The following is a 15,472-nucleotide window of genomic DNA, read 5'->3' on the forward strand; positions in this document are numbered from 1 at the left end:
GGTTGAACGCCTCCTCGACAAAAAGAAAAAGTAACGACGTAACTTTTCCACTTGACATGTCTGACTTCGACCTACTTCCTTGATACCAATTACTATTTTCCAATTAACCATGACCTTGCCGCCATCTTGTGGCATCTTCCGGCATTATACAAAGCACAATAATACACTGCGAATAGCTGAGGCTACATTACACAGGGAAAAAAAACAAAACAAAAAAAACTGGTGAATTTTCCCCGAATAGGCAGGGGGCTCACTGTTGTTTCTGATGGGCAAGTTGTGGAGGAAGAAGACGAAGATGTGGGGTGCAAAGAGAGAAGAAGGGCAGGCTTCTTGAATACCAATAGCATCCATGCAGCCTGGCCGTGCCTCCCCTCCTTCGCGCTACGGGCTGGTAATGACTACACAATTCTCAGCTGCCTCTAATGAAAATGACTTCCAATTCCCTGCTCACTGTATCGATTGTGTTTTCAGCGGTATAAAATGAATACAGGGGGATAGGGCTCATCTCCAAGTGTGAGGTGTGGGGGTAGTTGTGTTGTGTTTGAAGTGTTTTGAGAACCAGGGAGCGTCTTTGGCTCGTGAAACATATTTTGGTTATCGGACGAGGTCAGAGTGAAGGTTCGTTATTCTCAATGGGTCCAGTTTCGCAAGCTCCTATGCTCACTGTTGAAAATGCAGTTAATTCAAATACAGTGGTGCCTTGAGATACCAGTTGAATTTGTTCCAAACCTCAAATCATCTTTGCCCATTGTAATGAAGGGAAATGCCATTGATGCGTTCCAGCCTCCTTATGGTACTGTAATACCCTCACACGTGGGCAACGAGAGCTAGCTTTGTGGCTTGTCAATATACATTCTGGCAAATTCCAGTCTCCCTGGAAGAACTATGTTGTCCAGAAACGGCTTTGTTTGTTGCAAAAAACAGGAGATGATTATTATTCAGGAATCAGTTTGTCGTCCTTTGAAAAACCATAGAGAATATTTCTTGGGTCTTAGGTCGGTTATGGGCAATTTCTGATCAGTTCTGATCAAGGTTCTTTATCTCTAAGTAGATCCAGTTGCAACTATCCATCTGTTCATCTTATACTGCTTATGGTATGCAGGCTCATGGGGAAGGTGGCTATATGTTGGATCTGGACAAAGCTATCCTGTGCTATCAACCAACCAGTGAGTTACCTGCACTTTCCTGGAAAACGGGTAAATATCATGTCTAGAAAGCTTCAGATGTGGATAACCTTTTGGATCCAGATCATCGTTTGACGCAAAAACCAGAAAGTAGACCTAAGATGAGCAGTCTCTTACTTGGATCTCACACTGGTTATTGACGAAGTTTGGCGTTTTGATGAAGCTTCTTTATCCGATTGTACAAGTGCATCTCTTTCCCACTGCACATACGGTTAGGACACACCAGAGCATTTTTTAGTTCTGAGTCATAACATCACCTGAAACGTATATATTTTTTGCCTTCAGACCCTGAACAAGTTACTTCAGCTTCTTCCAAACTAAATAATAGGTCACCAAGATTTCAGTTTTGACTGACACTGTACTTACTGTATTGTGCTCTCTGAAGGTCTGCGAGCCTTCTAAGGGAATAATCTTGTCACGGTTGCCACATTACTGCCACATTCACATCTCCTGATGATGACTTTGTTCCAGTTCAAATTTGAACTGCCTTGTCAACAAACTGCTGTGACAGACACCAGACGCAGCAGCTGTCTTGATGTTTGAAGAGTTTGTCAGGTTCCCCACCACCACCCCGCCTTCTGGCCCTAATAGCTTTATTTGTACTCCATTATGTTTCATAATGCAAACACCCACATAGTGTAAACAAGTAACCTTTTTCAAAAGCTGAGACATGCAGAACCATCACCGAACGAGCAACAAATACCGTCCCACTTTTGAAGTGGTTGTAATGGGTAACAAAATATGCTACTCATATTCAGTTTTCGTGGTAAAATATCTTATATTTATAACTTTTTGTGAGCAGTTGAAGTGATCTACAGCATTTAACCAGTACAGCGATAAACCATTGGTAATGTCTAAGAGAGGCAACCAGTGAGGTCGTCTTGGGAAAGACCTAGAACACACTGGATGGACTACATCTCACAGGTGGTCTGAGAATGCTTTGGTGTTCTGGACCTTTCTGTGAGTCGTGGCCGGATAAGTGGAGGATAATGAATGGATAAATGTCTAAGCTCACGCCTCAGTCTCCCTCAACACTCTCTCGCCTCTTGATCGTCACCCCAGGGCTGCTGTAATGTCCAACAGGAGGAGGCCTCCTGTGGGGTTGCTGGAGACAAGAGATCTTGGGTTTTAAGTTTAATGTCTCACGACAACTGGACCAGGATATTGATTGATCGATGTATGTATGGATGGATGGGTGTCTAAAGACGTTTTCTGGTAAATGTCAGCAGAAGACACAACAGTAAAGCTGGGATTGATTTGCCTGTGGCTTGAGATAGTTACATGCGATGCACCATCAGAAACAATTGCTTTCAATACGAAGACCTGCGTCTCAGGTGGCAAACTTCTTCCTCTGTTTCACCTCTAATACTAGAGACCGGCTACCCGTGGACTTCAACAATAATTGGAGCGCGACTATTTTTAGTTACAAATTTCCCCCGTTATATCATGGCAACTGAAGTTAACCGTGTATTTTTTTATTGTATTTTATTCTTCTGACGAGCTTTTAACACTCGTTTTGCTGTGCAGGAGAGGCGGGAAATGCAGTGAGCTGAAAAGTTACCGCGGGCTACCGTATCTCTCTCCCCACTCAAATTTTGCATCTTTACTGGTAAATACGCCAACTTTAACATTTGTTACAGTATGTACAGTGTATTCAAACGTGGTTGTGCCTAGAAAGTGTTGAAATAATATGGGATGGGAATTTCAGGATTACACTGCAGTAAACCCCCGCTGTTGGTGGGAGATAGGTACCAAGCCCAGCCATGAATCGTGAAAAAAAAAAAAAAAAGTGAGTAACTGACCTAAAGTTTTTTTTTTTTTTTTTTTTTTTATAATTGCCTATATTATTAGTTCAATCCATAAATATACCACAGATGATGGTTGCAAAATATTTATATAATTTCAAACTCATCTTATAACTTTACCCTTAAAAAAATAAATAGCTTACATATAATTTCATTTCGAAAAAATGCACGTGTCGAAAACATGTTATAATTAACATTAACAAACAGGGCTAAACTTAGCTCCTCCTCGACGTACAAAGGGGAAAAAAAAGTATCTCATTTCAAATCTATCATTTCAACGTACTTCCTTGACACCAATTACCATTTAAAAGAGGGGTTGACTGTACCTAGCAAGATGGCAAATTTGCATTCATCCTGCATCGGTACTTTACATACACTGTTGGTAAAAAGGCAGGATAAATCTCAGAGAAATAATTGCTTGACTTTGGCTTAAACTCTTCCAGCAACACTTCCAGGTTCCATCAGTCACATTCAAGTGGTGCGGGAACCACACACTCGGGAAAAAGTATCACAGCCATTCAGCAGTGTTTCATTATTACAGAGCAGACTTCCCCCTCTCTCTGGCTGGAAGGTACCGTGTCCATTCCGTTTGCTCATTATGCGCTCGGGAATGTTCACTGAGGAAGCGTCTGACCTCAGGACGGGATCAGTCGGTCTCTCGCCTAACGACATGCTGACCGTCATCTTATTTCACACTTTTGATTAGGAAAGAATACTGCGAGGGCTCCTCTCATACGACGCCAATATACTGTACAGTGAAGCGCTTCATTCTCGATGTTACTGGTATCAAAGTCATATCCCATTCCGGTGGTCTTATAGACACACTGCTTGTATAATTCACCAGTTTTTTTTATTTTTTTTTGTCTGCATACTTGTATATGATTTACGCCAAGACTAGTAATAGAGAAATACAACATGCATTTTTTCGGCAAGTTCGATTTCTGTGTGTGACATCAAGTTAAGGTTTCGGTGTCAAAATGGGATCAATAACAGGTTCACTTCTTCGCAATCCATGATGGATAAGAATTTAGTTTTTTTAATTTATACTTTACTAATAAAAGTGATTCGCTTCGACATGTATCTCAACATCTAATTTAATATATATTTCTTTAATATTTTCATTTAATTTAATTTATTTTCATTATCATTTTGGGGATTATTTTTTATAGCTAACAAACAAATCAAATTCACCATCTGATGAAAGTAGAATATGACAAAAGAAAAAAAAAATCAAAACGATTTTTAAGCTAGAAACTAGGTAGGATTGGCCTTCTAAAAAGTGTTTTCCAAATTAATCTGGATATGAATTGTATCTTTTGAATTGAGCTACTGAAATAAATCGTTAGCACAATCGCAAAATGTCGTCATTTTTAACGTACTGTCACAATATTAATTTCAGCAAGCATACCAATATGCTTGTTGAAATTGTGTTGCTCTTTTTCTTTTTGTCGGTGCAGATTGTCAGTCATCAACGTCATGATCATCCACAAAAATTGAACCGAGGCAACTGGACTCTGTTGAATTTGTTTTTTTTCTTCTTCTTTTTTTCATTACATTTAAAAAATGACCGGTAATGATGCTATCAGGCTAAAAAAAAAAGATCTATGATGAATATTCTATGATATATTTATTTATTGAGACCTGAATTGAGAGTTTTATGACGTTGCCTGTATAAAAAGTTTTAGCATTGTGACAATTTGACCATGGTACATATAAATTCCACTTACTGTACTGTGGTCAATCTTAGAGGTTCCATTGCATGTACCTGTGTTTATATTCCATTTATTAAGGTTACAGAAACTTAATATGCATGCGTGTGTGTCGTACTGAGGTTTGCCTTTGGCCTGACACGTCAGCTCCAGGTTCTCTCCTTCCCTCGTCAGACCCTGAGGAAACTCGACCATGATCTTAACCTCGGGCTTGTCTGAAAGGAAAAAAGATAGATAGAGAGAGAGAGAGAGTGGGAGTGAGAGAGGGACATAGATAAGAAAAAGTGGGCCAACATCACAGTGAGAAATTATCTTCCTTCTACATCTTCCTGTAGTCCCTCTGAATCATTTCACAAGGGGGGGATCACTGAGCTTTATCAAACACTCTGCGGTATGTTCGCTGCTGTACTTGTTTCGTGTGATGCAGTACAGTTCGATCCCGCTGTTGAATGCATACCTTTCTGACTGTGACAATCAAAAAAAAAAAAAAAGGCAGTTGTTCTGTGCCGCCCAAGTGTGACGAGCCTTTATTCTCCAGTTCGATTCTATTCACTCTTTCATCGGGGCGAGGCATTGAGTTGTCGCCATGAATTGAGCGAGTGTTGAGGACAATACAAACGAATCATCAGCTCAGAATCACCTTTGAATAAGGACGAGAGAGAAAAAATAAAAAAACTGACTGACTTGACATATACACACACACACACACACACACACACACACACACACACACAATGGAGAATGCCCTTAGAAGTGATTTCAATATCAGAACCTCCGCATTGTGGATTAGAGACTCCTTTTATGAGTCACACAAAGGTAAGGTCTCATCAGGACGGAACAAAACCCTGAAATCATCCCAGTGTTTGAACTGGGAACTGAGAATTTTGTTTTAAACAGGAGCGCAGAACCGTCTGAGCTTTTGATCTGACCTGCCAGTCTTTAAACAAACTATCAGGTGTTTGTTCATGTACAAGCCCCGGAAATGACCCAAATCTGACTTTCTGAACACCCTGTATCATTGAAAACATTTACTTATTTACTTATTTACATATAGTTATTTCTTTTATTTGCTTGTACACAAACACAGTGGTGCCTTAAGATATGAGCAAACAGACTTTCAAATTTTTCCAGATACGAGCCGTCGTTTGGCCTTTTCTTTCTTTCTTTCTTTTTTTTTTTTTTTTTGCTCTGACATACAGCAAAAAAAAAAAAACAGATATCAGTGCTGTATGATGGTAGTGAACTCACTTCACAACAAGCATCAGTTTGGCAGCGGACATAAGGCGATAAGAGGCTTCAAGCTGTTTTCATTGGCCCAGAGGTTTACTGTCAAACTAAACATGCAACAAAGAGAATTGCATCTTGCGTATTTAAAACAACCAAATAACACTGCTTTAGTCAAGTCCGCTTAACCAAATCCAAACAAATCATGTAAAATGCCACAGACGGCCTAACAAACAGCATCTGTGTTGTGGTGTTATAACCCTTTAAGTAATGGCTATTTGAGCACAAATGGTGCAGCAACACGTGTAGACAGACACTATAACAATACTCACAGACATATATTCTTTATCTTTACTCACAGGCATATATTCTTTATCTTTACTCACAGGCATATATTCTTTGTCTTTATTAATTAGGTAATCACTGTATGTTTTTCAAAGTACAATATCAAATAGTGCTCTTTTTCTTTTTTTTCCCCCAATGGGGAAAGATGATTTGAGATATGTTTTGAGCTACGAGCATGGTCACGGAACAAATTAAACTCATACCTTAAGGCAGTGATTTCCAACCTTTATGGAGCCAAGGCACATATTTTACAATTGAACAATCTCACGGCACACCAACCAACAAAAATGTCACAAAGTGTGTACTTCCTGCCATCTAATAGAAGAGCATTTATTTGTTCTGTCTGTCACTATGCCTTGCACACTAATGTGCCCCGGCACACTGGCTGACAATCACTGCCTTAAGGTACCACCACTGAATGTCTCCAGTGTTAATCCCGACTAAGTGGCTGCTTGAATTTGCCTGCAGACTCCAGGCTCGGATTGGCAAAGGCGAGCAGTGATCAATTCCGCTGTTCCGACCTTGTTGGGAACAATGTCTGGCCATCCATCTGTCTAAATCACATCCTGTCAGTCGCGGTGATGGACAGTCGACGGGGTGGAAAGCCAAAGCCTCGTGCTTGGCGGGCACGCGCTAGCAAAGACAACAGACCGCCAGGTTCTGTTTCCACTAAGAGGAAGGCCACGTCACCTTGTTTTTTTTTTTCCTGTCCTTGGGGTTACTTTGATAGCCTCGAATAGTTATGGTGGCGCTCAGTGTCTGCGGTTGATGGAGAAATACGCTCTGCACTGCGCCGTGAGACCAAAGTACTGCCACTTCGGGGGAAATGAAATGGCGCGTATTGTATGCAAGAGGGCCGTTATCATTATGCTAACTGAATTATTTGCTTTATTGCGCGCATGCACTCGAGACGGGCGCTATCCATCTCGGCACGGCCGGCTGACCTTAAGGGAGAAAACAAGCAGGCAGCCGAGCCAAACCGCTTTGATTTGCTTACACATAAGAAGAACCATTACGGGCTTGATGAGCTTTCTTAGCTCTCTGCTCTTACTACACAACACGCAAACACACACCGTATGCTCACACGCTAGGTAATTCAAATGCAAATCGCCTCGTCTGGCAATCAGTAATCAGTGCGTAAAACTTGCACCGTGCGGTAACGGGGTTGGAAGTTTATATGGCTTTACACAATCAACAATGCCCCCCACCCCTACTTTTTATTTTTAGCTTGTCACTGTGTGTTCCTGCAGGTTAAAAACAAAACAAGCCATGATTGCCGCTATCCAGGGAAACTCTCTAAAGTTTGTGTCATTAAAAATTTTTTTATTTGATAACGACGCGGTAGATAGTGATTCGCATGTTTGCCTCACAGTGCTCAGGAGGCCTGGTCCAGGATGTAGCCCCCTTAACTAAAGCAGCCAATCCCATGACCTTGTACCAAAATTGGATATCTAGCTAGGCATCACAAGAAACTGAGTAGGATCTGTACCATAGGTAGTGTAGAGCACTTTAGGGGCTCTGGAGGTTTTCCCTGTGGGACACCTTACAACAGGTGTGTGAATATGTCGCCCAATGTCAGCCAGTTCCCTGTCACCCTGTGTATATGAATACGTATCAAAAGAAACTGATTGGGATCTGGACCATAGAGTTCTATAGGGGCTCTATAAGTCTTCCCTGGAGGACACCTTAAGACGTGGTCATTGGTGACTCGGGTATGAATGTAGGTGTGTAGTCCAGTGTGTACCCCCGCCTTTTGGCCAAATTCAGCTGGGATAAGCCCCAGTTCACACTTGACCGTAATGAGGATAAGCTTTATAGAAAATGGAGGATGGAATGTCTTTGACAACGAACACATCTCAAGTTCAAGATACTGCTGAGTGATAACATCTTGGGAGCTGGCAAAAATTGCAGCAGCCATGGCATAAGAATGTAGTAGAAAATTATACAAAAGTGTGACTTTTCAGAGATAACGGTAACAAAAGCAAATGAAAGCCATACTCAACATTAGACCCCCATTAACCAAAAGTGTTAGACACATTCTTGAGACACCATGGGAACTGTTTCAAATTATATATAAAAAATAAATAAATACACACCAAAAAAAAAGCATGTCTCCTTTAACTGTGTTTGGTTGGCGACAAATCCAGGGTATACCCCATCTTTCATCCAAAGCAGGGATAGGCTGCAGCTTACACATAATGCTAATAAGGACAAACACTAAAGAAAAAGGATGGATGTCTCCTTTTAACCCTGAAACATATTCCTTCCAGTCCATTATTTCTTATGGAAAGACTAAATTACAAAAGACTGAAGGTGAAACAGCTACTGAAATGATGTTGGTTGGTTTCTTATGGATTTTGCCTTAAAAAAAGCACAAGCTCAGGCAACGTATTCAACATCTGCCAATAAGATGACTTACACTGCACTTCCAGATATTTCTGTGCTTGGAAGTCTTTGACCGCGGGGTGGTCAATGATGCAAACCACAGGTACGCCGTCATCCTCCTTGTTGACGGTGAACGTGAGGCTGCTGGTTACTGTGTACATCCTGTCGTAGGTCAGCTCGACTTTGGGCTTTCCTGGACATAAGACAGAAAGGACTCTTTTAGAAATCGTACGATAATGACCGAATACTGTCAGGAGAATATGGCTGAGAGTATTTGTTTAAAACGGCGGAAGCAAAGCTTTTGTGAAATAAGTGCCGCCAGATCTTAATGTGAACAGCTGCAGCCATCAGTTGATTTCTTGTGAAGAGTACACTGACACTGGACCACTTGCACCATCCCTTCCGCAGCTCGACTCCTGTCAACGAGGTGACAGCTGCCTCTTTGGATGCCGGGAAAGCAAACCTGTGTGATGTGCTGGGTGTAAAGGGAGAGGTTATAATGAATATGACGCCTCTGGAGGCTTTACAGGCGTGCAGCCAGCTGACATGGCGGGGACCTGAAGGTGACTGCTGGAAAATCAGAATGTCTTTGAGATGCATGAAAGTGGGTTGGCGAGGAGCCAGAGGCCTTGTTTATACCTTACAAGTTCATTGTTCATTACAACGAGACGATTAAAGAAGCTAGAATAAACCTCTGTTTATCACTGGTAGATTTGTTACTGTTGTGTTTGTTTTGTGTGTCCAAACTGTCGCAAGGAGTCCCACAGGGAAGACTTATAAGGCTCTTATAGTACTCGCTTAATACTGATTGTACCATTTTTGGTACAGATCGTTAAGCAGTATGTTTTGATGTCGATACAAGTTTGGATTTGAGTTTATCCTGACACTTTGACACACCTCGTAAATCCAATTTTGGTCACTGGGCTGGTTGACTTTTTGGGGATACATCCTGGACTTGAGTCCGACATGGGGGCTTCCATGGTCCGACTGTTTTCAATACCAGAAAGAGGACAAGTGCTATAGAAAATGGATGGATGTGTCACTTTGATGTGGCTGTAACTTTCAAAGGAACAGTCTTCGGTCTTAAATCGATAAATCTGATTATATGGCAGCTTCACATTGGAAGCTATGGGCTTGGATCTTGACAAAAGTATCTGATTCAGTATCTGATCTTGACAAAAGTTCTGATTCAGAAATTAGGAGCAGCTCACTGTGGCTTTTTTTGCTGAACAAATTAAGGCAGATTGGCGGAACTTGCTTTCCGGTCCTTTGGACTCTCCGTTCCCTTTAAGGGTCAGCTCATGTCAAGGCCGCCAGCAGCACAAATGTGACACGACCAGTTCACGCGACCTATTTGAGTAGGACCGCTGCTCTTTAATAACATGGAAGATCTGCACCGGTAGAGGCGACGATCACCGAACGAAAGCAGTGGGTCAAATTAAAGTCCTTTTTAGATTGGAACTTCTGAAGTGAGTCGTCTTCTTTTGTGCCTCTTCCAAAGTTCACTTTGATCCATTATGGCACAGTCTAGCGAATGAGGGGAAAAAAAGGCTTAAATAAAAAATATATATCTTTTTACCTAAATGTTCTTTCATCTCTGTGCTGCGTTAGAGGTAGCTAATGAAAACCAGCTTGGCGTTGTCTCCCAAGACTAAAAACTAATGGCTGCCCATGTCCCTGTCACTCAATGAGACATCCCTCCTGGTGGCTTGGTCCCTCTTCTGCTATCCATTTGCCTTTTGTGTGAGAACAGAAAAAAATAATGACCCGGGTTGTTTGATCCCGTGCTGCCGCACTGTCAGCTTAGGAGAGACAGCGATATCAGTGGCGAGCACATGTTAATAAATCACTAAACAAGCCGGATAAGAGGAATAGGAAAGATGAGTTGGGGGAGATAATGAGGCATATTCAGAGAGACGGTTGGACTTTCATTGGTGGACTTTCCAACCACAACCTTTAAATCAGCAGTAAAATTCTTTCTCTGCCTCCCATGCTAAAAAAAAAATAAAAAAATAGTGAAAATATATACTAAATTTGAGAAAAATAATTATTAATTATTAAATGGGACACTAGGGAAAATGTACTTTTTTCTTGTAATTGTTGGGTCTCTGGAGTGACTGCCCACCCATCAGGGGTGAAATTACTTCCAACCATTTCCTGTACTGCTTTATCCTCACAAGGGTCACGGGTGTGGTGGAGCCCATGCCAGCTAACTTCAGGCGAGAGGCGGGGTACACCCTGAACTGGTCGCCAGCCAATCGCAGGGGACATATAAAGAAACAACCATTTGCGCACACATCCACGCCTCAGGGCAATTTAGAGTCTTCAATCACCCTAGCATGCATGTTTTTGGGATGTGGGAGGAAACCGGAGTGCCCGGAGAAAACCCACGCAGGCACGGGGAGCACATGCCATGCAAACGCCACACAGGCGGGGCCAGGGTTGAACCCCGATCCTCAGAACTGTGAAGCAGATGTGCTAACCAGTCCCTCACCGTGCCGCCTGTGAAATTACATTACCAAGTAAATATTTTGGTGTTTTCCATGCTCCTTGCGAGTGTTTTCATTTTGTATGCGCGTTTGACTGTCGCTCCCCCCCCACACACACTTCACTTGAGTGGCGGACTATCTGACGCTGGCTAATAATTCACATTTTGGCTAGCAACACAAAGTAAAAAAAAAATATATATATATTAATTGACCAAGCTGCGTTTGTAATTTGAAAAACTCTTAAGTCAAGGCACCATTGTACATACAAGTAAACTTAGTTAGAAGCTTAATCAAGGAACAAATTCAACTTAAGTGCACGTTATTGCATCCCCTTATTGTGTACATTTTCATGTTGGTTCATTACATATTGCGAAGTAGCCTTTTCTTTTTTTAATGCAATTAAAATGGTTAGCATTAGCCACGGATTTTCACTATTCGTGGTCTGGCCTGGTCACTATCCCCTGCAAATAGAGGCAGTCCATTGTATATCAGAACCTGCCCTACCGTGATTCTATTGTAACTGTTAAAAGAAAAACATCATATTGTGACATGAGTTGTGCTGATATTTTTGCACAGTGATCACTTTTCTTACAGGTTCAATAAAAACAGAGCCACTCGAATCCGTCACAGACAATGTTGGGAGCTAGCATTGGCCACTAACAGCTAATAGCTTTGCCCACTTCAGTAGATTTGTGTTTGAACAACATGATTTTTTTTGGTTTTTGTGAGATTCTGGCTCGTGACACCTCCTTTTGACCCACGGCGACAATAGATGCAACAGATAAGAACAACACAAGTGGCAGAGGTGCGCGTTTACAGTAAGCAGCGCCCGAGTGTTGTGTTGCAGTGAGTAATTTCCCCAATTGCGCATCTCCTGACGAGCGCTGAGTGCTGCCTATTCTTGTCAATGACAATCCATTCCTAACAAGAGCGAGCGCATGCAAAGGCCAGATGGGGTGGAGGAGCATTTAGCGTGATTCACTTTGTAAATGAGCATTGTTCGAAAGGCTTAGTTGAGGAGACAGGAATATAAAAAGTCCTACAACAGCGTACATTTGTATAAAGAAGAAAAAAAAAAATATTGTGCTGTCTTTTTGGCCTTGAAAAAAAACAAAAACAAAAATAAAACACGACATTTTGTGTACTCCATTATAAATAAGGTACGTTTCCGGGGTAACGAGATGTCGCCAGTCTCTGATCTCTGTCTGGTTAATTTTTACTTGGGTGTGGTGTTTTTTTGTACATCAGTGGTCATAACTGTAACTGACTGTTTTAACAAATATGCCAAAAAGTAACTGTTGTTGAAAATTGTAAACTCCCCCTTGAGTGTAGCTCATTCCTCAAAACAATAGTGAGAATTGTTGGCCTATGTTCTGATCTCAAGTACTTGGCTATCAAATTTTGTGCCATTGTATCTGTAAATTTGTGTTGGTATGGCAACTAAAGTCCTAGAATCCTTGAATGTTCAAACATGTCGACTTCCGTGACTACAATAAATCCAACGAGTCCCAACGGGATACGATTCTAAAACTACCAAAAAAATACATCACAGGATTGAGATTTGGAAAACCCAAAAAGCAAAACGCGGGATGTTTTAGTTGGAGGCTAGAAGTGACCTTTGCAATGTTGCAATATTCATAGATAAGACAACATCCACGCTGACCATAGCGGGGTTTAATGCGGTGAAGAGTTATGGTGAGGGGAAGCCGCTCAGGGCTTTTTCCAAGCAGGTTCTGATGATGATCTTTTTTTGTTTCAAAGTCCTGACAAAGCTGCTTGCTCCGAGGCGGGAAGCGCCTGGCGCCGCGCCCGCTCGCACCCCCTCGAGCTCTCGCCGCTCCGACTTCTCGGGCTGCCGCTCGGCTTTGATGAGGCCCGGGCGCGCTGTCGCCGAGCCAACGGGCAGCGCCGGGGCATCGAACACAAGAGCACAAAGAAGAAATATCTGAGGCTGTACTTTCAGAATCAGAGTACATGGTTGTTTGTTGACCCAACTCCAGAGAGATACAATTAGGGGGTTCAGTCTTAATTATTATTTGTACAAAATAATTTTTCAAATCACCTTCCTATTTCTCTGAAATACTCTCCACAAATCTGTCTAAAACACTTCTACTTTGCCGAGATAATACAGTTAAACTGCAAACTAGAGTGGCCTTTTATTGTGGGCAGCCTAAGGCACACCTGTGGAATAATCATGCTGTCTAATCAGCTTCTTGACCTGTGAGGTGGCTGGATTATCTTGGCAAAGGAGAAGTGTTTCGACAGATTTTGTGAACAACACTTAAGAAATAGGCCTTAAAAAAAGTTTTAGATCTTTAAGTTCCGATTTCAGTTGAGTTCAACCAAAATGGGAGAGAAAATCCAAAGTACAGTGGACCCTGGCATATTTGTGGTTTGGCGTCAGCTTATTCACCTATTTGTACGTATTTCTTCCTACAACCCCAATTCCAATGAAGTCTATTCTGTTTTTATTTATGTTTACCACAAAAACACAAATAAAAACAGAATACAAGGATTTACAAGTCATATTCAACCTATATTTAATTGAATACACGTAAAGACAAGATATTTCATGTTCAAACTGATAAACTTTATTGTTTTTAGCAAATAATCATTAACTTAGAATTTTATGGCTGCAACACATTCCAAAAAAGCTGGGACAGGTGGCAAAAAAGACTGAGAAAGTTGAGGAATGCTCATCAAACACCTGTTTGGAACATCTCACAGGTGAACAGGCTAATTGGGAACAGGTGGGTTCCATGATTGGGTATAAAAGGAGCTTCCCTGAATTGCTCAGTCATTCACAAGCAAAGATGGGGCGAGGTTCACCTCTTTGTGAACAAGTGCGTGAGAAAATAGTGGAACAGTTTAAGGACAATGTTCCTCAACGTACAATCGCAAGGAATTTAGGGATTTCATCATCTACGGTCCATATCATCATCAAAAGGTTCAGAGAATCTGGAGAAATCACTGCATGTAAGCGGCAAGGCCGAAAACCAACATTGAATGCCCGTGACCTTCGATCCCTCGGGCGGTGTGTTAGTGCCAATGGCATTGGTAACTTACACATCTGTGAAGGCACCATTAATGCTGAAAGGTACATACAGGTTTTGGAGAAACATATGCTGCCATCCAAGCAACGTCTTATTCATGGACGCCCCTGCTTATTTCAGCAAGACAATGCCAAACCACATTCTGCACGTGCTACAACAGCGTGGCAGTAAAACAGTCCGGGTACTAGACTGGCCTGCCTGCAGTTCAGACCTGTGTCCCACTGAAAATGTGTGGCGCATTATGAAGCGTAAAATACGACAACGGCGACCCCGGACTGTTGAACAGCTGAAGCTGCACATCAAGTAAAAATGGGAAAGAATTCCACCTACAAAGCTTCAACAATTAGTGTCCTCAGTTCCCAAACGTTTATTGAATGCTGTTAAAAGAAAAGGTGATGTGTAACAGTGGTAAACATGATCCTGTCTCAGCTTTTCTGGAACGTGTTGCAGCCATAAAATTCTAAGTTAATGATTATTTGCTAAAAATAATAAAGTTGGAACATTAAATATCTTGTCTTTGTTGTGTATTCAATTAAATATAGGTTGAACATGATTTGCAAATCATTGTATTCTATTTTTACTTATGTTTAACACAATGTCCCAACTTCATTGGAATTGGGGTTGTAATTTATTTTAAAATGTTTACAACCTTTTTTTTTTTTGCTTTTAATTGCATTTTTTTCTTTATTCTTTTATTTTTTCTCTTTTTTTGGGATATACCAACTCTGAAAATGCTTAATGGCAGTTCATTCCCACTTATTGAAGTTTCGCTGTTTGCGGTTCGGTCCCTATCCCCCGTGAATAGCAGGGTTCCGCTGCATTATGTTTATATTTTTGTTCAGTATATTAGAGTGCAGACCACTATATCAGGAGAAATGATACTTCAAAATTATTGTGTATTATTGACAAACTCATGGGGACATCTAAAATAATCTTGAAAGTGCCCACTCGCTGTCTGAACCACTTTGATCCGTCAAGTCCCTTTACTGCTATGACATTCACTGCAACAAAAACAATCCCTTGGATCGTCAGTCGAACACAAGATGAACTGTGATCTAAAATGAAACTTGAAAAAGCATTCGTTTTCCTTTGAGCAAACAGTACGAGACACACACACACACACACACCGACCTGGGAGCTCTTTATCGCCCTTCATCCATCTGATGGTGGCGGCAGGCTTACTGCTCATGGCAGTGCAGGTCATCTCCGTCTCGTTGCCCTCGCTCAGGACCTCGTCGCGGGCGTCGATGATGGGGCTACCTGGAGGCACTAGAGCAG

At 41.6% G+C, this 15,472-nt stretch overlaps 1 protein-coding gene across 5 annotated transcripts in view; it reads right to left on the reverse strand.

Annotated features, from left to right (window-relative positions):
* cadm1a (cell adhesion molecule 1a) overlaps positions 1-15,472 on the reverse strand; it is a 291,908-nt gene that overhangs the window by 39,898 nt on the left and 236,538 nt on the right. For all 5 annotated transcript variants that reach the window (XM_061702695.1, XM_061702697.1, XM_061702694.1 and 2 more), the window contains 3 exons: positions 15,326-15,463; positions 8,687-8,845; positions 4,817-4,913 (listed from right to left, as the gene is read on the reverse strand). In XM_061702695.1, coding sequence (XP_061558679.1) covers positions 4,817-4,913; positions 8,687-8,845; positions 15,326-15,463 — 394 coding nt within the window. The remainder of the gene's footprint in view (positions 1-4,816; positions 4,914-8,686; positions 8,846-15,325; positions 15,464-15,472) is intronic.

The sequence above is a fragment of the Phycodurus eques genome, chromosome 17 (genome assembly GCF_024500275.1).
Source record: "Phycodurus eques isolate BA_2022a chromosome 17, UOR_Pequ_1.1, whole genome shotgun sequence".
NCBI lineage: Eukaryota > Metazoa > Chordata > Actinopteri > Syngnathiformes > Syngnathidae > Phycodurus > Phycodurus eques.